This window comes from Centroberyx gerrardi, chromosome 4 (assembly GCF_048128805.1).
Source record: "Centroberyx gerrardi isolate f3 chromosome 4, fCenGer3.hap1.cur.20231027, whole genome shotgun sequence".
In the NCBI taxonomy this organism is placed as follows: Eukaryota; Metazoa; Chordata; class Actinopteri; order Beryciformes; family Berycidae; genus Centroberyx; species Centroberyx gerrardi.
Window position 1 is genome coordinate 27,097,768 of NC_136000.1, and position 25,816 is coordinate 27,123,583.

General features: G+C 45.4%; 1 protein-coding gene across 1 annotated transcript; it reads right to left on the reverse strand.

Annotated features, from left to right (window-relative positions):
- Positions 1-291: 291 nt before the first annotated feature.
- Positions 292-24,289, reverse strand: slc7a5 (solute carrier family 7 member 5). The gene is made up of 10 exons (XM_071913999.2): positions 23,487-24,289; positions 21,040-21,165; positions 9,917-10,022; positions 9,523-9,567; positions 9,241-9,364; positions 7,093-7,196; positions 6,851-6,947; positions 6,061-6,210; positions 3,733-3,910; positions 292-3,625 (listed from the first exon to the last, which is right to left on the reverse strand). The coding sequence occupies exons 1-10, from the start codon at positions 24,076-24,078 to the stop codon at positions 3,570-3,572; spliced, it is 1,578 nt and encodes a 525-aa protein (XP_071770100.1). The 5' UTR covers positions 24,079-24,289; the 3' UTR covers positions 292-3,569.
- Between the last annotated feature and the right edge of the window lie 1,527 nt (positions 24,290-25,816).

Genomic DNA, 25,816 nt, shown 5'->3' on the forward strand with positions numbered 1-25,816 from the left:
ATCAAGCCCAAGTTGGCATGTAGAGGAAATGAGTATTTATCGTTTTAGACCTTCTGGTAGCTGAAAAAACTAACCCTAATACATACAGTACATAGTTATGGAAAGATATGGCTAAGTCATAATAATCGTCATCATAAAGTCTATTTTTTTGGCTTTGGCTCATTTAACTGAATTGGCTTGGTGCAATTATGTGTATTTAACCCTATGTGCAAAAATTAAAACAATAGCAAAGGAAAAAGACACAGCAAAATAAACAGACCGACAGAAACAAAACACAACAGAACACAAGAGTGGAAAAAAAAACTTGAGATTTATTTGTAAAGCACTTTTCACAAAATGCCCTGTAAAAAAAATTAGAGGGACTAATAATAATAATAATAATAATAATAATAATAATAATAATAAACCACAAAGTTTCCTAGAAATAAATAAATAAACTTTCTACAGTCCTACATTCAGGTTAGTTTCCCATCGGCTTGTGCGATGGCTGGAGTGTTAGAATGGTTCTACGTCTAAAACATACACGACCCCCCCCCCTCCTCTCCTCCTCTCCTCATCGAGCAGCAAGCGCCGTTTCTACGGTAACCGCGGCGCGTCGCTACCATCCGTCACGCTGTCTCTGCGGAAGCACCGCGTGAACGGCTGCCGCCGTGGTAACGTGTCGTTTTGGTCCGTTGCCAGGAGGAGGGTCTACGTTAATAATACAGCACTAACTGTTTTTTTTTTCTTTCTTTTTTTTTTTAACTTTCTCAGCATGGAAACAAAGTAAAAACGAAACATCAGAAGACGAAAAAAACAATAACTAATAGTTGATACTGTAATCTGAAAAACGCTTCTTGTCCTGTCCTTCAGGTCACATACCACCCCCCTCCCCCCTCCCCCTCATCATGTCCTGCTTGACCTTTCACCCCCACCTGCTACCACCCGCCCAAGAGACCGCTTCACTGTCAACCACAGAGGGGCTGTCCATACACACACACACACACTAAAAATATCAAAATATAACATGGAATTAAACAGAGAAACATAAAAGTGTTGAACAGCGATTGTCCACTGACAGTGGAACAAAGTGTACATGCACACAATGATGCGACTATTGGCTTCACTCTGATTAAGACAAGTGCGATTAAGCTGTTGAACGCCTCCCCTAAGAATGCAGCTCGAATTCGAATGGAAATGACAAAAAGTGACAGAACATAAGCTACATCACACTTAAAGAAACACAATGGAGGTGTACACACGTTCCGGCTACCTCCGTGTTCTATTAATGGCAATAAAATGAAAGTACTTTATATAGGTGCTGCCTTCCTCGCGTTATTGTCTTGCTCGCATTTCAGTCACATTTCTTTCTGTGCATGTAAACGTAGTGTGTGACTCTTTAGTCCGGGACTAGACTTTATCTATCTGTCCAGGATGCTTACATGAGAAGCTGATGCAATGACAACCTCATAATAGACCCTCCCCACGCACGCATATGCACACACACACACACACGCATATCCACTAGACCAAAAAGAGAACTATCAAAATATGTGTACAACTGTGACTGTGGTTCACTCATAACACACACACACACACACACACACACACACACCTCTACAGTAGCATCAGGTTACTCTAAGGGACTCTGTCATTCTGCTCTAACCTGACAGTGTGTACAACTGCGATCCATTTCTCTGTTTATCAGCTACAAACTGCACAGGATTCACAGGAATAAAAAAGTCCTCCATAGCTATTATTACAGTATGTAGTCGACCACATTGGCTCTGAAACACTTTCACCCAGAATTTAACAAAATTTCATCTCACGCTGGGAGCCAGGCTCATTATGAACGATACTGATCCCCAAGGGGAAACTGGGTAAGAAGAATCACTAAAACTAAACCCCAAAAATAATCAAAAGCATGAAAACATAGTAGTGTTTTCGTCATGAGGAGACCGACGAGAAAGAGGCGGGTGACCCATTTTGGGCATCGACCCAGTTTTCAGAAAAACTGATAACACAAATATGCCACATCGGCCTCTGCACAAAGCACCACAGTCTGATCCCATTATGATTGAAATGGCGAGTCTGACCGCTGATCAGCTCTACGACCCTGAACTGTTTCACAGTTGAGGGAATTTCATGACATCAAACGTCACCAGCCCAAACGTTTAGGCTGATGAGACGGGTGTATTTTTACATAAAGATCTTAGCTAGTGGAGCTTTAAACAATAAACAAAAACTTAAAATGAACTTCTGTGGTTCATCTTCCTCTCTGAAGGACTCGGTTATAGATTTGGGGGGTTGGGGGAAACATTTTTCACTACACCATCCTGACAAGAGAGCCAAAATATTTACCGACTAACCACATGGGAGACGAACTGCACATAGTGTATGACTCCACTGGTTTACTGAGGTAAGACAGCTAGGCTACATGTGATGGGATACGTCTGTCGGCTGTCCGATCACTGACAAAATAGACTGAAAAACTCACCGAGATCTTAATTAAACTCCCGACCCATTCTCTCACTACAGCAGCACAGACAACTTAAAAAATAACTGCAGTCTGTCACAGAAACGACAGACAGTAGGGCTAAAACACATCGCACAGGCACTCCAGTCTCGACCCGCAGTCCAACACATCCCACCATCCAACTGTGAGAGACAAGGATCTGGAAATTGGTTTTGGACTCTGGGAAGGTGAGCACCAACACACACAACCCACGTCTTCTAGGGAAAAGTGTCATTGTAATTACTGCAGGGCCCAAATGTTTCCAATGTTTCTTGCTGAATATTTAAGAATACTAAGAGTCTTGCCTAGCTACAACTCTCAGGTAGTAAAACAGAATTTCGTCCAATATTGCTTAACAACAAAATTTGGTCGCAGGAGGTAAAAAGTGGATGCTTAGAGGATTAAAAAGAAAGTTCCATGTTGCAGCTGTTTTAGGATAGAGGACTCTGTTAGCCGGTCAAAGCCAAGGTTGCCAGCGGCCTCCAGAACCCACAACAACAACAACTGGCAAGGCTACCGGGGAGGAAACTCAACTAGGTCAGTTACACTTTTCATTTGCCACATAAGGCACAACTTGCTAAACACAACAGGCGGATGACGAGGGAGGACATTCTACCTGAAATCATTCACAAAAGAAAAACAAAAAACTATTCAACGTGAAGAACAACAACAATGCAAAACAACAACAAAAAAAGGATTCCTTATCAACTGGATGTTTGGGTTAGTGACTGTAAAAATAGTAAACACTCAACATGACAACCCAAAAATGGCGACAACAAAAGAACCAAATCTTTGACAGACTGTAAAGACATGGTAGCTCCAAAACGCCTGAACATTTCTCTCAGTCCTTATCAACCCCCTACAGACAGGGTGGGTCCGGGTCTGTCCCTCTCTCTCTCTCTGTGTGTGTGTGTGTGTGTGTGTGTGTGTGTGTGTGTGTGTGTGTGTGTGTGAGGGAGCGGGGTGGAAAGGGGGTCCACGGAGGTTAGGCTGGATCAGCAGTGATGTCAGAGCTCAGAGGTCACTGTTGGTGCTATCTGATTAGCCGCTGGCTGTAAATAGGGGCGTGGCCTCTTTAGGACTCCTGAGGCACCACCTCCATCATCTTCTGACACATCGCCGTGGTCGAGACTGGAAACGCACACAAAAGTCACAATTATCCACAATGTACAGAAACTATTATATGATTCAGAAAGTATCACACACACACACACACACACGCACACACACACACTCACAGATAGTCTGGAGCAGCCACTTGGGCTTGTTCTGCCACCAGACGCCCAAGAAGTAGACGGGCACTCCGGTGGCGATGATGCCGAAGCCAATGGCGCACTCCTTCGGAGTCTTCCAAACGGAGACGATGATGAGGAAGAGGCACGCCAGCACAAAGCTCACCGGCAGCAGGATGTTCACCTGCAGGGGGGGGGGATGGTTTAGAGATGGTTTAGAGATGGTTTAGAGATTCATCATCATCAGACTCAAGTGAGGTCTCCCACAGAGCAGGATGTTCACCTAAAGATAAATCACAATGAATGACAAAACAGGCGACGAGCTTGAAAGTAGCACTAAGCTAGTTTTCATTTGTTCATATACAACTACCAGGGCTGTAGTCAAGACCACCTTAGTCGAATGCAGGTCAAATCCATGACATGGTCCAGTGAAATTCGAGTCAACAGCAGGTCCAAAGAGGTTGACACCAAGTCAAGACTGAGACCAGAGCAAATTCAGTCCTATTTAAGACCAAAATAGGCAACAAACAGTGTCTTTCATGTCTTTCCAAATGTAAAAAATAATGCTTAAGGAGTTTCTTAAGGATCAACTAGTCATAATTTTGACTAATGAATGCATACAAGTTTTAGGACTACTATTCACAGATGTAATCCCTTAAATAGTTTGTAGTGCTGGGGAGAAAATAAACAAAGGTGCATCCAGTAGTGTCCGAGACCAAGACAAGTCCAAGATGCCAGAAAAGTGGTCTAGCGAATGGACTTGAGTACTACAGCTGTGGTTTTTAGTCAACTTGCCTGGACCTCAGCCTTGCTAACACAGATATTACATCCAAGGTCATGGTGTGAGCAAACGATGCAGACTCAAAACTGTACTCCAATTGTGATTTACAGTCCAGCCTGTTGTGTTATTCCTGAAACCATTTGGAAAACATTAAAGGATTTTCCCTCTAAACCCCGTCATATTTTTCTTAGGTGGTCCGTATAGCCGTTTTGTTTTCAACACCACAGTAAATGTGGCAAATATCCAGTGTAGCTTGTATTTATCTCATTAAATAAATGAGCCTCATTAAAGAAAGGAGTCCTAATGTGCCAGGTGCCCCTGCCTTTACCTCCTGAAATGGTTCCAACAGGCTTATCTTTGCCTCAGAACATTGTTGTGAGCTCTTAGCGATACTTCAAACCCCCTGTCCCACTATAAAAACACACCCCAATGGCAATGCAACTACCCAAGCCTTTCTAAAATGGTTAGCAATGTGATTTAGGATGGGAGTGTATGCGAATTAGACTGGATGTGATGATAACTTCTGCTCCCATTGTCATCTACCAGATCGTCAGCATCTCTAAACTGAAGGCCTCCATCTGTAAACTCAGAAACCTGTGATTCTCTGGCCGCCTTCTCTGCCAAAAGCTGTTGAACAGCAGGAATGTGACAGACAAAGAAAGGGGAAAGAGAGAATGACAGAAGAGAGGTAGAGAGGTTAACAAAGAGACACAGTGCCACCACTGTCCCACCGCTTGGTCACACACACACACACACACACACACACACACACACACACACGGTGTTGGACCAGTAGATCTATCTGGCCTCTTTCACTTCACTGCCTTGCCAGACTCCGCCTCTGATCAACACACATGGCGATGCCAGCAGGCAGATGAGTCGAGCCGGGCGGCCAGCTCCGTTAAGGGGCAGGAGGGGGCGACACTTTGAACAAACAAGCATACATACAATCACATATAGCACACACACACGCAAACACAGCGCAACAGATGTACAATGGTCCTTTGTGTGTTAGGCAGCCCTGCGGAAACTGGTCCAGTCAGGAGGCACAGTGTCCTTCCGCTAGTGTACACACACACACACACACACACACATATAGACAGACAGACACACACACACACACACACACACACACACACACACACACACACCCCTCCACTCCAGTGCCCACCAGGCCTCATCACCGGCTGATAACCATCCAGCTTCTCTTCTGTCCTTTTACCTCCTATCTGTCTCCATTCAGCTCTACTGAATGGAGCTTTGTTGGTTGGCATGAGACAAAGAAGAAATATCTTGCGCTGCCAAAGCTAACTTGAGTGGGAGTCGGTGGCGACAGAGACCGAGTGAGACTTTAATATGAACTCCTCTCCCTCTGTCTTTCTCTCCCTCTGTGTAAATCTTTATCTACTTGCTTTCTCTGATATTCTCCTAATCTAAACTGACTAGATAAGAGTTTGTTTCCACCCAAGAACTCAGTGAGCTGCAGCATCGAAATAGTTTCTTTCCAGTTACACCATCACTCTGATTGGCTGACCGTAGAGAGTTCGGCTCACCTTGATCGGTCGCTCCAGCTCGGGCTTTTTGTAGCGCAGCCACATCATCCCGACGATCGCCATGGCGATGCAGAGCCAGTTGAAGAAGCTGAAGAAGTTGATGACGGAGTAGATGTTGTTGGAGAAGGCGTAGAGCAGGGTCATCAAACACTGGAGAGAGAGAGAGAAAGAGAGAGAGAGAGCAATGAGGTGAGCGAGAGAGTAAAAAAAAGATATCAGCCATCTGACCAAGCTGTGGGCGTACAGAGACATCCCAATTTCACAGCTGAGTTGATAGTGGGGACTTCAGCCAGGTAGGTTAAAAACGTTTCAGTGTTTGTTCATGACCCATCTACAGCACAGCTTTTAATTATGGGTCAATGTTAGCTTTCATTACAACAAAAAAACCTTTAGTGGGCACAAAAACCTTTGCAATGGTCGAAGTCAGCACTAAGACAAGACAAGTTGCTTGACCAATCAGGATTTATGTCATTGGTTCTGCACATGCTAAATGTTTTTGCACCCATGAAAGGCTTCAGTAAATCAGGGTCTTATAGTGCTAATCTGCGAGTTCCTTGTTCCTTTGTTTTTTTCATTTTATGTCCAGCGCTCATTGCTGTGGTGCTCTTTTCTTTGTCTGTTCAGTGTGTGTTTAGAACAGCAAATGTAAAAACCTTCATGAACTGGATATAGGTTGAATCACTGTTTTGCTTCATCAATCAGCAATAGCTAGTAGCAAAATGGACATTTATTCATAAAATGTCACAGATTGTGTCCAAGAACCTGTGTGTTAGAAAATAAGAGCACGTACAGTGAATATAAGTGAGGGGAGGGGGGTCAGGAGGCTGGGGTGGATCATCGACAGCAGACTGGGCAGGTGACCCTCCCTGGAGCCCACAAAGAACAACCTGAGAGAGAGAGAGAGAGAGAGATGAATTATTTAAATTAATGCATTTGTATGTTTCCTGAGCCTGTGTGTGTGTCTGTGTAGGTGTGTCCATGTGTTCATAGTCTGCTACATATCGTGTATGTTTGTGTATGTTTGTGTGTTACCTGGAGGAGGTGAACAGGGAGCCGTTGACTGATCCAAAGCAAGACAGACCTACAAATACTGGGATGATCCATGCCATAGGACCCAGGTGGTAGTTCCCAAAGTCCTACAGGACACACACACACACACACACACACACAGTAATCAGTCAAGTAATGTAGCAAGGTAAACAGGATTTGCCATTTGGGGTATTTGAATAATTTTAGGCATTTTCTGAATTTTAGGACCATTATTGTATCCAGAGACATGGGGAGGGGAGAGGTGAGAACTAGGGAACTGACCAAAGTGCCATCAGCTCCAGTGAATTTCCATCTTTACACGTACTTACACCACTATGCCAAGTCTCTAGGATACAGGGTTTGAGGCAGTGAACATATAAGTGTAACATGTTTAGTTCAGGGTCTAGAAACAGTATTTCACTGGCTGGTGGTTGAGCTGTAGCGTATATGTAGTGTAAACCAGAGCCATCCGCCTTGAAAGAGCAGTGCCACTGACAGCAGCAAGGCTCCAATAACTCCCAATGCATCTTGATGAGATCAACTGGGTCATTTTTCCAGGCAACTAATGCAGTTGCAGCCACTAAGCAGCTCTGGTTAATATTGCTTAGCAACACAGTTTAGTTCCAGTAAGTAAAAGCTGAATCACTGGAGGTTTAAAATAGCCCTAGGCCCTTAAGGCCCTGACACACCAGGCCGGCGGTCGGCCGTCGGGCAATGTCGGGCCGTCGGTAAGCGTCGGTGTCCCTAGTTTTTGCGGTGTGTCCCGCACCGTCGGCACTAGTCGGACCCTGTCGGCGTCTTTTCGGCCGATTGAGCGTGTTGAATCGGCGTCGGACCCGTCGGTGAGAGAGATCACTCTGATTGGTAGTTCGTGTTTTGCCTCTGGATGATTGGACTCATAAATTCCTTCAACATGTGGAACTGAACAGGAAAGAGCCGAGCGAAATTTTTAAAATCGGAGGTTTCATTTATCTCCAGCTCTCGACACAGGTTCGGGAAAGCCCCTTGAGCCTGTCGCTGGAGTAACGTTATTCATGATTTCACCCATTTAGTGCGGTTTCTCCTTATTTTTCGCCTCCGCCTCTTCCTTTCTTCTTCCACAACCAAAAGACCAAGGGCTGACAACGCCAGTGCCATTTGCAACTTCTTATCAGACATAAGGTATGGAGAGTTATTTCCCCTCACGCAGGCGCAGAACGTACGTGCTAGTTGGCCGTCGGGTGTAGTTTTTGCGGTGTGTTCAAGTGCAACTTTTTGGACCAGACGCAGGCGACGTGAGGCGACGCAACAGTTGGCCTTCGTCGCCGCTGGTTCTTTGAAGTCGGTATGGTGTGTCAGGGCCTATACAATGTTGCAACTCTTAGAGAGGCTCTAAATTTAAAGGAATACACCGTTTTTTGGAGATTGTCTCGTTAGTCAGTTTACACATTAAATGATGTGAACACACACACCAAAATCATCCACGGATGGATGGATCCACTGGTAGATCGTTTACTCCAGTGCTCCATGCTAACTCTTTAGCATACACTATGTTGAGTAATAGAAGGCTACTAGCATCTCTAATAGGCAACTTGTACCAGCTCTAAAGCTAAATGGTAAGTCATTTTAAATTAGGCTTAGGCTTTTGTCTAGGGGACTGGTAAAATGTATACAAAATAACTTACAATTTTAAAGATATCAGGGACTATTTTCCCTGCTTTCATTAGGAAGTGAATGTGGTATGTGATGAGAGTTGAAAGTTCCAAAAATAAACTTGGCTACATCATATCGTATTCAAATATTAACAATAAATCATATGATCAATCATATAGAATTAATATTTTTTTTTAAATGTATGAATCTATAGGCCATATAAGAAAAAAAAACACTAAAAATTTTTTAGCATTAAAAGGTCAGTCTTCTTACTTTGGATAATGCTAGTAACCTACTCACTCAGCATAGTGTAGCTAAAGTTTTGGCATGGAGCACCAGAGCCAATGATCTACCAGGGACACAAGGATGATTTTGGTGTCTGTGTCCTCATCACTTAAAGTTGACCAACGAGCCAATCTCCTAAAAATCTGGTTTATTCCTTTAATTTACACCTAGTGAGTACGGTTCATTAGGCCAGCATGTAAGGGGGAAGGTTCCTGTGCTGTAGTATGTACTCACCACAGCCACGGCCTCTGAACCGAGCAGCTCATCAGGGGAGAGGGTGGTGAAGTAGGCCAGGTTGGTCAAAACGTACACTACTGTCACTATGGGAAGAGAGATGATGATGGCACGGGGAAGGTTCCTGCGGAGGAGAGAGAAACAGATATAAAAATAAATTCTCTGCCCCTGGAACATTTTCAAACTATTTCAAATTACAGCTATACACTATGATTCCCTGCTCTGCTGAAATGCCTTTGTTTTAAAGCCTCGACAGCATGCAGGTCGGTCAACAATACTCACTTGTACGGCTCAATCATCTCCTCAGTAACAAAGTTCAGGTAGTTCCTGCAAGCAGAACGAGACAAGGATCAGAGTTTCACTTCACACTTTACAGCTTAAGAAGATTCTAAACCTGCTCTTAGCCCCGGGCTAAGCGTAATGTGAAAAGCCATTACGTAACCTATGTAAATATGTGTCATCGCCTTTACTCTATCAGGGTATCTGCAGGTTTCAGAAAGCCACATTTAAGACTTTTTAAAACCTTTTTAATACTGCCTGGAATTGAATTTGAGACCAATTTAACAACCAAAATAAAGAAACAAAGCTGGCAAAAGCAGTGTAAAAAATGTACAGTGAGTGTGCAGCAGCGTGGCTTGAAACCTGATCAGACAGCTAGGTGGATGGGCGAACTCACCAGCCACCGTAGGCAAACAGGCCGCTGTAGAGCGCCAGGCCAATGTTGCCAAAGTCATAATTGGACCCCTTGAACGAATTCTCTGGAAGAAGATAAACTGTATCACCTGGTAGAGATGAGGAAAGGAGGCAGGGGAAAAAAGAGAGAGAGAGGGAGAGAGAGATGGGTTAGGCCAAAGAAAAAGCCCTGATCCTGTCTGTCTGCATTATTGGTTGCAGCCTGCAGGCACTTTAACCAGCCGGTCTGGGTTACCTGAGTTGTGGAACATTGAAACAATGAGCTGTGTTTGTCCAACACACACACACATAAAAATGCCTTTGGGGCGGGGGGGAAGACAAACATTCAGGTTAAATCCGTCTCAGAATGCGGATCAGTAAGAGGCTGCAGCATTAAAAAGGAGTTAGGCAGGTCGATGTGGTCAATAAGTGACCCAGACTGTGGCAGTGCTGTGGAGATCTACCTCAGACACGGATCATACGAGACAGGAGGGGGAGAGGAACAGAGAGAGAGAGAGAGGTGAACAAACAGACAGAGATGAAAAGGGAGAGACAGAGAGGAAGACTGACAGGAAGACGTGTGTGAGTGTGTGTGTTTGTGTGTGTGTGTGACTCGAACACTCGACTTGCCATGCTGATGGACTGGACTGGCACGCGTGTCCAGCGTGGGACTACATGGCCCCGAATCTCTCTATCACACTTCTCTTCCCTCCCTCTTCTATCTATCTTCACTTTAACATCTGAGAAATTGAATAAAACTGTTGTGTCCACCTATATAACCAGACATTTTGTGGGGTAAGTGGGGAAAAAGGTTCTAGATTAGGGCGACCAGGCTTTTTTTTTTTAACCTTTATTTATCCAGGGAAAGTGAACTGAGCATGTTTACTCTTTTTCCAGCGACACCCTGCTTTCATTCATGCAGTTCCACACATTCAGTGGGAGCTGCCCAGTACTGCAGCAGGTGGGGGTTCAGCGCCTTGCTCAAGGGCCACTCCATTACAGTTGTTGATGGAGGGGGGGGGGGGGGGGGGGGGGTGTTCCTCTTTCACTCCCCCTGCAATTTCGGTCAATTTGGTCAATAGCCTGCTTCTCTAACCTCTGGGCTACCTCTGCCCCCAAAGAGGGGGTCAGTGGGGATCTGTGCCACATTCCTGACGTAGCTACTCCCCACCACACAACACACACACACACACACACACACACACACACACACACACATTCTCAGACACAGAGACGGTTGCTAAACCAACAGCCCTGGGCGATGTTGGTACAGGAAGGGTTCCTGCTTAGCCATAAGCCACTCGGCAGCGTGGGAACCCCCCACCCCCCAGACCCCTGCCCCAGCGCTCTGGTGAGCTCTGGCATTCATACCCGCCTGGCAGGGGAGCTGCTGGGGGTCTCTGGGCCCTGTCCCATACCGTCTCTAAGCTCATGTCCATAGCCGGCGTTCTTAAAACGCTTTTCACAACAGCACCCGAATGACAAATTCAGTTTCTGGCCTTGGGACGCCACTAGCTATGTTTCCATCCAATTGTCAAGCAATTTTTTATGCAAATTTTTGAAATGTTGCAAAAAAATAAAATGTGAATCAGGTGTGTTTCCATCAGCTGGATTGAAGCTAATGAATAGGTTTCCTGAGTGTCAAGAATCTTTCAAGAACTGGTTAGTATGGGTTCTTCAGTGTCGGCTAATGTTGGCCATATTTCATGATGTCAAAAGACCAAAACAAAGAAATGTACTTGGCAATATTCTAATGTGTGGACTCATGGCCATACAACCACAATGGGAATCTTATCCATGGCAGTGACAGCAGTATGACACTTCTGGGAGATTGTGGTGGACAGGTATTTCAGATATCAGATACTTTTGAACTGTTGAATGATGAAATTCAACCAGTCGTGTCAAGCCTCTGCCATTATTTATTCAAGAAATGCTTTTCTGTTGTAATTCATTGCATTACTATTTCTTCATCAACAAAACCTTTTCACTTCAAGCAAGTGTCAAATCTTTTTTGCCATACTGAGAAGTTTCCATTCAGCTTTTCTAATGCAATACATTATAATTCTCCAAAAAACACTTGTGTACAAAAATAGTGTGTACAGGCGCTGCATTTTTTTTTTATTTTTTAGAGAGAACCCATACACACACTAACGCTCATGTGATCATCATACACCCCAGGCCCATGTCCCATATACACACACACACACTCACTCAGCCACTCCTCCTGACCATTCCCCTCCCTACAAACGGGCCTGAATTTACCACCCCCCCTCCCACCACCACCATACCCCCTGTGAGGTTTAAGGGTAACCATATGAATGCTTGATTTGTGCCTAACCCATAAACCTCTTTTATGTTGGGGGGGGTTGCTGGAGAATCACATGGCTGGTCAAGTCTGAGCCGTCCCAGCTCTCTCCTCTCCCATCCCTCCCTTCAACCCTTCTCTGCCTGTATTTCTCCTCACCTGCACCTTCTACCTTCACTGGCTCATAAAATAAAGGGAAAAAGGAACACCGGGTGCAGAAAGTAAAGTTTAGTGGGGCATGGAGGACTGCCGGTGAAGAAGTTAGGTGAGGATTCTGTGTTCAAAAAAGAGGCTGAGGCTGTGGAAAAATGCCTCACATCGCAGACAAATTTGTCCTTCTTCAATCCTGTTTTTTCCCCTTTTTGACACCTCTATTCTCTCACTGTGCAATTTGAGGCTTAATTCCTTTTCCTCCACCTTCCACCCATCCCGCTTCAGGAGCCTGGTCGGGCAATGCTCAGTGCAGCGATCAACCGGTCACATGATATCAGTGCCAGGCAGTGAAAATGAGACACACACCCACACACACAGAATGAAATATGCATGCACGGTGCGGAAGTACACACAAGAGGTGCACACATATAAACACATTAAAGTGCATTCATATACGTGCACATCTTGACCCACATTTTGTCCACAACCACTGATGGTGAAATACTTTGAATGTCTGGTATGGCTGAGCTGGTTTGAAAGGGCAGTGTGTCAGCAACTAGAGAAATATTTACATATTGCCAGCGTCCTGCAGAAACCTCATATCTCTAACACGTAAACTTACATTTTCCCCGTTGGCTCCCTCCCATTCATTTTTGACATTTTACGATGAATGGCCATTGGCTTGGTCCCTAGGTCGTCAGATATTTACAAGTGGAAGACACTGTCAGTTGCAGTGAAAAGATTTGTTGCTTTCTGTGCATTAAGCCTAGACTGAATGAAAGGCTACTTGAGTTCCTACCTCTAGAGACCGAGTTTACATTTACATTCAAGAGACTGCAGGCTGGGTTTAAGACTAAGGATTATATGGATTTAGGCCAAACCCTTAAGACTTAATAGCACCATAAAATCAGCACAGGACTGTATTTACAGTGCCTGGTTCATGCTTGGTACCCTCCCACTCCATGAACACACACACACACACACACACACACACACACACACACACACACACACACACACACACACACACACACACACACACACACACACACACACACACTTTATATCTACATACACAAACAATTCAACATTCCCCCAAAATTTTCTCCATCAACTCCCTCCCATGTTTTTTTTTACATTTGATAATAAATGGTTATTGGCTTGATCCAATTCAGTCATTCCAATTACAAGTATCTGTGTGTGTATGTGTGTGTTAGTGACATGGATCTTCAGAAACTCTATACTTTATAAAACACAGTTCTATAAAAGCGACACACACACTCACACACACGGACAATCTTGTGTACAGCACAGAGCTGGATGAACAGGACAACATAAACAATCTCACCCCTCCACTCCTAACACCAGTCTATGAGCAGAGATGGTTGCGCCACCCAATGGGATGAGAGGCAAAGCAACAGTACGGCCAATCAGACCCCATGTAAGTGAGGTAGATGACAGGGCCACGTGTCCCCAGTGTTTGTCTAAATCTAGGTAATCTGGAGCATCACACGTAAACAGTGATTAGACGCACTGAGCTTCCACTGAGCTAAAAAGGATTAAGTGTAGCCCTATTTCCCTGCTGATAGAAGAATTGGCAAGGGACTAGAATTACTAATTCGTAGAATTACTCTTCATGCTCCTGCAACACACCTAAACAGGTATTAGACGCACTGGGTCTGGATTCAGCTAAGAGACTGGCTTTATGCGGATTAAGCCTAGTCTAAGAGCAAATGAAAGGCTATTGAAGTCCTTACTTGTAGTGATTGAGTTTACGTTTAATTTAAAGCGACGGCGGGACAGGCTTCAGAAAAGGGATTACATGGATTTAGGCTCCATTCTTAAGGATAAATGACAACATAAATGGAGTTCTCTATTCTTTTGCAAAAAAAAAAAAGCATATGCAAAGTACTGTATTTACAATGCCTGACTCATGGTTGGAACCCTCCCACTCCACAAACACGCACACCTTTGGGAGAAGCTGCAGGTACGGGTGTGGAAAGCACTGAGTGTATTTAGCTCCAATGAGCCGCTGAGTCATTACAGTAGAAAACCATTTGCAAGTGTAAACCAAAAAGACTCTGTAGGGACATTTGCATAGAGAAAGCGTTAAGATAGAGATCCGCAGAGTATCCACAAGTCTGCATGTTTGTGTTTGCACTGCAGCTCGTAGTAAATAAACCAGTGTGAGATTGTGTTACGACCAGTGAAAGAGGGAGGGGCAGCGTTACAGATGGAGTAGGACGAGATGAATGAATAGAGAAAGAAATAAAGAGAGGAGGACAGAGACAAAGAGACAAACACACACACACACACACACACACACACACACGCAGGTGGACACAGAGGTAAATATGGGCGGCTGGTCTACAAGCGATCAATCTGTGAGTGCTTTGTCTCCAGACGGCGCGGGCAGGTTTCAGATTGAGAAAGCAGGGGGGATTACTGGAGCTAATCAGATTACGCTGGTCTCTAATCTGAGACACCAACAGAGCCCACGCACCTAATGGCACTGACGCTGACCCGGTGTACTACAGAGCTCCACACACACACACACACACACACACACACACACACACAGGCTGAGGGCAGAGGTAGTAGAGCCGAGCGGCAGAGTGTATGGTGTCAGTTTGGCTTATCTCTACCAGCCACATGATGCTACACGATGGAAACTATTGCTACGGGTTCACACTGGGTGAGACACTGAGTGCTTAGACTGCTTCATTTATTCATCTATCTCTCCATATGACACGACTCTCCCTTGCCAGCGCCACACATTCGGTTGTCAAAACACATGCTCACTTCTACACACGGAATACCAGGGTTCCCACTGAACTAAAAAATGTAACTCCTTCCTGGTTTGTTGATGTTGTTTTTCAGCTCAGAAAAGTTCTAAAGGGGTAAACAGGTCTGGTTTCCATTAACGTTGGGCCAGCTGTGGAGAAAAACTGGTGAAAGCCATCTAAACGTGGGGAACAAGTTGGAAAGTACATTCTGGTATATTCCTGTAAAGTGACCTGTGTGTAAACTATTCCCTGAATTCCCCAGAGAACTGATCAAATTCCCTGACTGGAATACACCGCTGTACCCTGTGATACATCTGTCTCTCACTAAATTTTCTCTCTCTCTCTCTCTCTCTCTCTCTCTCTCTCTCTCTCTCTCTCTCTCTCTCTCTCTCTCTCTCTCTCTCTCTCTCTCTCTCTCTCTCTCTCTCTCTCTCTCTCTCTCTCTCTCTCTCCTCTCTCTCTCTCTCTCTCTCTCTCTCTCTCTCTCTCTCTCTCTCTCTCTCTCTCTCTCTCTCTCTCTCTCTCTCTCTCTCTCTCTCTCTCTCTCTGTCAGATGGCTGGTCTTTACAGAGTGGCATGTGTTGTAACTCGGGCCTACTGGTTATTCGAGAGCACATAAACAACGCCAAACGCAAATCACCGGCCGGAGATGGCTGCGACCAATGGGATTGCAGGGATGACAGGGTATGGCCAATCAGATCCCATGTAGAGTTAGATGATATAATCAGAGCCACATGGCCCCGGTGTTTGACTAAATCTCGATAATCTGAAGTATCACAGATGAACTGTTATTACTAAAAAGACTAAATCAAAGATCCTACTGAAGGAAGAGTTAGAGGAGAACTAGCCAGAGCTGCTGCCTGTGAGGCAGGCCATAGAAAGATTTTACTTTACCAAATTACATTTTTACTAAATTCCACACACATCCACTGAGACATTTAATGGTCAAAGATCATTATGTTGCATTGATTTCACTCAGGCAAAAGGATTCCAGTTCCTCAAAGTGGCTCTCACTGAGAGAGAGTCTGCGACCTATAACTACCCACACAGCCATTATATCCACACACCCATCCGACCACACACTGGCTCTTAACAAGCCGCTGTCTAACGTCTTCCATCCTTCTCGCCTCAGGTTTAACTGACTTTAGATGCTTTTTTCCCCTCGCAGCTCCCCGCCCCTTCGTCTGTCTGTCGGTCTGAGATCAGCGCTGGGAAGGAAACAAGCTCTTTCATAAAGCGGACCTCGACTCCCGACACACACAACACACTAAAACTAACTCACTCCTCGGAAACGCAAAGAGTGAAACGCAGGAGAGTGGGCCTGACACGCTGTTAAGGTTAGATGTACGGAAAATACTCCCAATTTCTAATTTATGTATTTAGCTATGTTCTTATCCATTGTAAGATGCAAGTGTGCGTGCGTGTGAAGCATCAGCCTGTCAGTATGAATCAGTCTCTGGCTCTTCCAAATGAACAACCATGTGCGTGTGTGTGTGTGTGTCTAGACTATGCCTTAAAGTATGCCAGTCGCTATGCTGAACTGTGCCAGTGCAGACCAGCTTGCCAAGCGGTGCCACACATCCCTTTCTTTCTCTCTCTCTCATGGTCCATTCTCCCTTTCTCTCTCTCTCCCTGTATAAAGCAAACTTCTCTCTCTCTCTCTCACCCCCCCCCTTTCTCCCTCTCTCTCTCTTCCCCACCTTCCCTCTCTCTAACCTCCCTGCCTCCCCTCCCCTCCTCCCTCCGCTCCCTCTCTTTCTGCTCCAGTTCTGAACAATCCCAGTCAGTGTTGCGGTCCTGTTGGCCCACCGGTCAGCCGATCTGAGACCCTGACCTCCGACCTCCACACAAACAGGCAGTCTGTCCTTACCGCCCACTATGAAGGGGGTGTGTGTGACTGGGGCGTGGCCTTTGCTCAGTAATCTGCAGCTCCCATGACTACAGGTACAACACTGGACCTTTCATGTCTGAGAGTATAGCTACCAAATCAAAAACCAAGTCCTTAAAAATAACTCAGTTTGGTCCACATTTGGTGTCACATGTAAGGTGATATAAAGGGGATACCATCACATCATATATACACCACCAGGTAAAAGTTGGGTTTACCAGCATGTGTTTTAACAGGGTATCTGCAGGTTTCATGAAGGCAAATTTAAGACTTTTTAAGACTCATTAATGCTGCCTGAAATTGAATTTAACATTAATTTAAAAACTATAATATGGAAAAAGCTGGCAAAATTAGCCTATTTCTGACTGAATATAGCTAGTTAAAGTTCTGAAACTATAAATGGGCAGAATGAGAAAAAGGACAAAGAAATTAACTGCTAAGAGACATCAAGTCCAATTGTGTTTAGTAAAGCAGATAAAAGAAAAAAAAATGTTTTGCATATTGTATTAACCTTGTTCTATATTAATCTAACCGCAGACATGCTGTTTTTTTCCCATTGCATGGGGAAAAACTAAGACCTCTAATAACTGTATTTAATACTTTTTAAAGCCTTAAATGTAGATGATTTATTTGCAGACTTTGTCAGACTTTTTCCACAGACACCCTGTCCAATGTGAAAATCAAGACCTTGGGCTCTGGTGTTGCAGTTCCAGTTAGACGGTAACTGAGAACCGGACTGTTGAATTTCGAAGCCAAACTTCAGAGTAAACGCCAGGGTCAAGGTGAGGTGAGAGGTCAAAGGGTGAGGGGTCGTAGGTGAGGTCGGTGCTCCAGACAGAGGAATCACACAGCTGGGGGAAGCAGACGGGTTACTGGTCCGGTCAGCTGCTCTCCACAGTGGCCCTTCAGTCTAGTGGAGCCGTCTGTCTGTAACCTGTGTGCTCCGCTCCGTTTTAGCTGAATCGCTTTTTTTTTTCTTTTCAAAGGCATTTTTCTTGCAACCCAAAATAATTTTGTGGGCAGGTTAATCTCACCCGTATTAAAGCTACAAACATGTGTCCAATCCACCCTTACGTCGTGCCTCAGCCAAACTTTGTGTCCCAACAACAGTGTCTCCATGCTCCTGGATTGGCTCAGTCCTCCTAAATCTAAGACGCTATATGCAAATGAGCCTAGAGGATTTATGGGTTAAACTTGAGTCTGTGTCTCACACAGGTCCATTTATATTCAACACACATACTTGGCGCTGAGTAAGTTGACTTCTCATTCAGCGGGTTTGCCTCCTTATTTTTCTCTGCAGATTTACTCTTATCCAATGTTGTCTATTCCCCCTTTCTCTACATTTCCCTCTGTTCTCTATCAATTCCTCCCTCTCTCTACCTATCTCTCTTTCTCTCTCTCTGTCTCTCCTTCTCTCGCTCTGAAGAGTACAGCAACCGACAGCCTCACCGCAGACAGGAAGAGAACCAGCCATAGGAACACAGCAGGCCTTGGCAACACACACACACACACACACACACACACAGAGACACACACGCACACACACAGGCAGCAGGGGGGATATAAGCCTCTGTGGACACAGTGTTACCTGGTTAAAGTCGTTTTTTCCCCTGCGGTAAGGCATTATGTCACCTTCAATATTAAGAATGTGAACCATAGAGGTTATGAGCATTAGTTTGATTTCTATGACATGAACCCAGCGGACCCAAAAGTCTGGGCTGAGCCAAGTCTGGCAGACCTCAACAAGTGAGCGGCAGTCAAAAGCCTGGCAGTTACCACAGTCTGCCTCTAGGGGGCACAATTCAATTCACTCAATTCAACTCACCTCCTGTCTCTGTTTGCCATTACAATACACTGTGCCTTTGCCCAGTAAACCCTCAATAGACTGAAAATTTAGGGTGAATGGTACACGGGTACAAACTCTTGTGTGCGTGTGTTGATTCAGGTGGACTGAGTGTCTCTTTGTGCGACTCAGATCTCTTGCAGCTAATGAGCAGATTCCCAATCAAAAGAGCTGCGTTCCCATTACAAATCACTGTTTGGTTTCTCTGTCTCTGTCCTGTCTCTGGCTGCACTTCACAACATCCTGTGGCCTTAATGAGCGTTAGGCTGGACTCCAGGGAGCTAAACACCCACTAATCCACTTCCACAGATTCAATTCTCTGATGGAATAAAAGAAAATGGTCTCGGTCGAGATGAGCTTGATCCGGGATGGGCTTACACTGCAGGATTTTGATCAGATTTGGTGACAGCTACGCGGTCCAACAGAGATTTGGGGTGACTGAGGTCCAAAGAAAAAACTTTTTATGAAACCGAGGGCTCAGGGTTCAGGCTGCCATAGCCTCCAGGATTTCACCAAGCACCCTGAGTAAAACTATTATGCCTTGGATGGCAGGAGTTGTCTTTTTAATCAGAAAAATGTAAGTCTTTCATGCTGGACAATGCAGTGATTGGGTGGTGTTTGCATAAAAGGTCATCGTTGTCATGGTTCAAAATGGAGCATGCAAGGCGCTCCGAAATGAGCTCAGTGAGGCTTAATTCCATTGACGCAGCATCATAGAAACACACACAAACAAATAAGACAGGCTAACAAAGACTGTCTTTCTGTAATGTCAGAATAGATTGTTTTAATAAAATAATTCATTTCATAATTTCCAAGAAGGAGCTATGACAGTGGCCGCCTGTTTTTGTCAGAGGAGTGGACAAGGACACATCGGCACAGAGGGAAGCTACTTTGTAGAAAGGAACAAACGGTTGAACGAGATTTGTCTTTGAAGAAACCCTTCCTGCTCTCTCCTACCCGCTCTTTCACACAGAAGCCCCCTGATTGGTGGACAGCAATGTGGTCGGACTAACCACTTCCCGTTTCAAGTCACGTGACTCAGGGCACGTTGTTAAAGATGGCTGGTTTCCTGCACGAATTACAAAACCTGTGGGGTGAGTGTGTGTTAATGTGTGTGTGCATGGCGTGTTTGTGCACCCCGTCTGTGCATGTGTGTCGCAAGTGAGTTTTTGTGTGCATGTACAGTAAACGGGTCTTACACTGGTACTGGTACTTACAAACCAAAGATTTGCCTATAGCATTATCCCTAAAGTGTGTGCTCTTGTGTGTGCATGTTTGTCAGAAGCATACAAGCTCCTAAAGTGATCATTTAAGCGGCATCGGAAAGACATTTAGAAGCTTGGAAAATTTATTCAAAATTCCTAAATCTACATCAACTCTTAAGCTGTGATTTAAAAGTTTTCCAGGTTGCGTAAATTTATCGACTTTACCAATACGGTGATTTTGATCCTGATTGTAATGTCTTCCATGGGGAGGAATCCACCAGGGGGTCTTGAGGATTAAAATACTTACCTACATCATGCAGGTTAATGAATGTTAGGCATACAGACCCTTTTCCAGTGTCATTGCATCTTTTAACCTGCCTTTACACTTGTGTAGATACTCAAGTATTGTATGTTCAAGTAAATAAAATGTTGATTTTATGATCATATGCAGATAGTCAAAGTTTTGCATGATGTTGCCAGTGTGCAGAAATAGGATAAAATATATTTAGGTCACATGCAGATTGGGCTACTTTAGGTTTTTACAAGTAATAATCAATACAGATTATTATGTGATTTTAATATTGGCATAGGAAGCAAACTCTGGTTTTTATTTAATGCATATACTGTAAATGGTGGATGCTTTGTAAATCCTGTATGATGGGCTACAGGTATTTTTTTATCTTGTCTGTTAATGTGTAACTCAGTGATTCAAGATGATTAATATGGTTTATTGCAGCGTGTGTTGATGTGTAAATCCTGTAGGACAGTGTGAATGTGTGACTGTCTTTATTCGGTGACGGGACGCGCCCTGGAGGCCTTCATGCCCGTCTACGACTTTAGGTGCGTGGCCAACTAAAGCGCTGGCACTAAAAGGAACCCTGTGTATGTGTGTGTTTCTGAATCCACGCTCAGTGCATGCCTCTACATTTGCAGGTGAGTGTGTGTACCTTTGCCAATCTCGACGAAGCCGATGATGATGATGAGTCCGAGCGCCAGGAGCTTGGCCGCAGCGAAGAAGTCCTGCACCCTGGTAGCTGCCTTCACACTGTAGCAGTTCACAAAGGTCAGCAAGACTGCAGAGAGAGGGAGAGGGAGGGAGAGGGGGAGAGAGGGAGAGAGAGAGAGAGACTGTTCAGTGGTGATGTTTGAAAGGAAACTTTTTACACAAGACTTGGCGGGGGGGTTCCCCTGATTTTTACTACCAATCACATATGTCTCCTTACGCTCTTTCAACCTACACACAGTCAGTCACACCTACATTCTCTTGAGGAAAATGACGTGAAAAAAAAACATCCTTTGATTTAAGAGAGTGATTTTTGTGTGTGTGTGTGTGTGTGTGTGTGTGTTCTGCAGCAGAGAGGGTGGCTCTCACAGCACACACAGTGGAGGAGAGTTCACAGAAATGGTAAACAGATTCTTGAGGGAATAAAATCCTTCCCACCATCCCCTCTTTCTCTTACACACACACGTACAGTGCTAGTACCCGCCCCCTCAACCCCACACACACACACACACACACAAACACTGAATTGTGGAACCGGCCCCTACCCCAGGACCCCATTAAAAGTGATTAACTAAAGCAGCAGGTCCCTTCAAAGCTTCTAAATCAGGCCGGGGCCACAATAGAGAGACGAAACACAGTACAATGAGACTCTGTGTTAAAGAGACAGAGAGAGAGAGAGAGAGAGAGAGAGAGAGAGTGTACAGTAGAGGGATGGACAGGGCAGACACACATACTTTACAGGCAGATGGATTTCCCCATTAGCTGTACATTCACACTGCTGGCCTGATAAAAGCTGAATGCACTTGGGCTGTGTGTGTGTGTGTGTGTGTGTGTGTGTGTGTGAGTGAGTGAGAGAGAGAAGAGGGGGGGGGGGTTGTGAAGACTTGGCTCTCAGCCCCACAATGACCCTGACCACCCCACAGCCTAGACCACACCACACACACACGTTAGTACACACGCATACACACATAAAGAGGCACACATAAAGAGGCACACATACATGGCGGATATTCGGGTAACCCTCACAACACACACACACACACACACACACACACACAGTCCAAGGCCTTGTCATGTGGTCTCAGTCAGGATTTAGGTCTCAGTCACTCTGAGGATTAGGGACTAGCACTGAGCTGGCACCACACACACACACACACACACACACATACACACACATACACACAGCTTTTGGTTAAGTTGTCTTTTTGCAAAACACAACACATACAACCGACAATGTTTTCAAGAAACACACATAAAATTTAAAAACACACGTATTTTTAGCTAACCCCTTAATACTCACAACACTTGTGAATGCTAAATGTCTGTCAGCTAGCTTACAGAGCAGGTCGGTCTTCAAACTAAATACTCTATTTACTCGCATTAACTAGCATATATACAGGCTAGGTAATTCTTTTATAGATTTTCTTTCAATTACATTTTTCTGTTTTTCTACCATTTAAACTGTGGGCCTGCTTGAACAAAGTTGAACTTGAGCGTTGGTTGTCGTAATATGTGGGCCGTTCCGATTTAAAAAGAAAAAGGGGGGGACAGTGGAAGTTGTCAGATTTCCCCGCAAAATGTCATTGAAATGAACAGTTAAAAGGAAGGAGCACTGTGGTAATTTGTCGCCACATAATGTCACCTGTGTTAATACAAACTCAAACTGCCCTCTAGCGATGATAAAACACAAAATACGAATGAACCATCACCCGGGTTTATCCTCATCTTAATGCAGCTGCTGAACTTGAAGATTTTACGACACACAATAGGGGTCAATTTCAATCAATTTAATTTCTGTTTGTTTTTTTGTTTTTTTGTCACTTTCCCACCCCATCTAAAAAAAAAGTTGTGATTAAATGACAAGGCAATTGTGTGTAACTACTTTAGCCCTCTGCACTATTCATGTGTGATAACAATAATTACTAATAAATAGACATAAGTAAATTAGTTATTATTATTACATTTAATATCTAATGGGTGTTAGTTGATAAGACTATGGCATGCGAGTGATGCGCGCGAGCATCCCTCATCACTACAAGAGCTGATGAAATAACGCGGCATTTTTCACCACATGGTGTGTTGAGAGAAAGAGACTGTGTATGTGTAGGCGCGTGCGTTAGTCACACACCCTATTACACACGTGCTCCTTAAGATGCCGCACTGACTATAAGCTCGTGCCCACTGTACTATGTGAGTAATGGGTCTTCTCACCTGTCTTCCCTGACAGCCGGTGTGTTTATTTTGACACCTATCCATCCTGGGAGACAGGCAGACAGGCAGTGTAACAGCATCCCCTCTGCTTCACTACTGTCAACTTCAGCCTACCTAGTTAGCTTCACACAACACGGTCTCAAATTGCATCATCCCACCCCGCATGGCTCGGCTACTTACGGATGCAGAGGCAGGCCACCAGCTTGGCTCCGTTCTCCGGCACCGGGCAGTCGGGGAAAATGGGCTTGAGGAGGTAGGTGGCGAACACGTAGGCGACGATGTACTGCGAGGACGGCCGGATGATGAGCAGCTCGATCCAGAGTTTGAGGAAAGCCGGCAGGGAGCCGTACACCTCCAGGATGTAGGCATAGTCCCCCCCGGACTTGGAGATGGTGGTTCCCAGCTCGGCGTAGCAGAGCGCTCCCACCGTGGAGAAGACGCCGCACACCGTCCACACCACCAGGGACAGACCCACCGAGCCGGCCTCCTTCACCACGCCGGTCGGGGTGATGAAGATGCCCGAGCCGATGATGGTGCCCACGATGATGGCCACGCCGTTCACCAGGGTGATGGTCCTCTTCAGGGCCACCCCGTCCTCCGCTCCGTCTCCCCCGGCGCTGCTCGGGCTCTTGTCGCCGCTCCCCGGCGCTCCCCCCAGGCTGGAGTCCCCGTTCTCCCCGCCGCTTCCCGGCAACAGCATCCTCTCCGTGACCTGCTTGTCCTCCTCCTTGTCCGCCGACGAGTTAGAGTTTCTCTTCTTTAAACCTGACATCGCTGCTGCCCTTGTGTCCTCTCTCCGTCTGGTCGTCTCTTCTCCCACAGGGGACACAAAGCTCTCCGCTTTGCTGCTTCTCTCTTCGTCTGTCTCTCTCTTCCTCTCTCTCCGTCCGGTGTGTGATGCCGGCTGGGCTCAAGCACGAGGAGTCCTCGGTGTGGCTGTCGGTGTGAGTCAGAGCAGCGTGCTTTCTCGTATCTCTACTCCGTCTGTGTAGAAAGGAACTGAGTGAGGGTAAAAGCATGACGGGTCCTCCTCTGTCAAGGCCAGCCTTCCCCTTTCCTCGGCGTCACAACATTATCCGGCCCACATGATGCTGCTCCGGTGCACTATTCTCAGCCACCGGTCCTTCCCCGCCCTCTAGCGGCTGAGCGCGGTACTACTCCGCCCCGCCTGTGCCTGATCTGGGATTGAGGCACCAGATCTGAATAGGCATGACATGATCACTGATAAAACAGCAATGAAATACCAGATTTGTCCCTACATGTGAATAACTAAAATAAATAAATTTTAATCCGGCAGCTTACCATATGTAATTAAGTCAGTTCCTCTGAGGCAGGTTGCCAAACCAGCATGAGCTTGTGTGATTGGTGTGGTGATTGCAGAGCATGTGACTGAAAATAGCCCTAGTGTAACACGCTCAGGAATGGGGATTCAGAACATCCTGTGGTGTTTACAATCCTGGCCTATCCTCTTCTTCATACCTTGGCGTAGTTTCTCTCTCGACCCGGAGGTCAGAAACCCCTGTGATTCATGGGATAATTATAGGGAGTCATGCAATGATTTAAGGAATGCTATTTGATGACACAGCTCCCATCTGCAGCCATTTTGTGGCATGTCTCCTAGTAAGCATTTGGTTTAATTTGGCTGGATATGCAAAATACTGACAGTGAAAGCAACCCTCTTAAATGTGAATGACTTGTGTATTGCTATGCTCATACAGACATCAAAATTTATAGTTTAGGCATTTAGCTGATGTTCTTCAAGCAGTACATGAAGTACTGCTTGAAGAGATTAGTTTTCAGCCTACAACAGAAGATGAGGAGTTAGCGGCAGAAGGCAGAACACGGGTGGTGCAGATTCCAGATTCCCTTAAAAGCCTCGTACGCAAGCACCAGGCTTTTGCATTGGACAGGAGTGGGCAGACACAGACAACGACTGGAGGGAATGCAGGAGGGAGAATCCGGGTAGGTTGAAGACAAAGTGAGCTGCAGGACTTTGGATGAGCTGTTGGGGCTGAAGAAAGCATTCTGGGCGCCCGGCCAAGAGGGAGTCGCAGCCGTCCAGACAGGAGGCGACTAGAGCTTGGACAAGGAGCTGAGCCTGGGACTCCTGGGGGCGAGCTATTCCATGGAGGGTAGCCAGAAACTCCTGTCTGGAAATGATAGAAACAAGGGTTTGAGGATGGCTATCGGTGAGTGTCTGATTGGTAAAGATACAGGCGGTGATTCTTCACCGTACATTTTAGGGGCAGCGCATGGAGACACAAAAGTTTACCTGCCTGAACACAATCCCCACTGGTGAAATCTGACTAAGACGGCTTCAGAATGGAACTGGGTTAGATTGTGGTTTCATTGCTTGCGTGACTCAGTATGCTAAAAAGGGAAACACCTCTCTTGCATCATCTGGCTCAGCACCCATGCGGACACGTTACATTTATATTACTAGCTGATGCAACAGTAGAGTGAGCTTCTTCCACAACATTACAACTGACCAACACAAAGGAGTTTCTGTC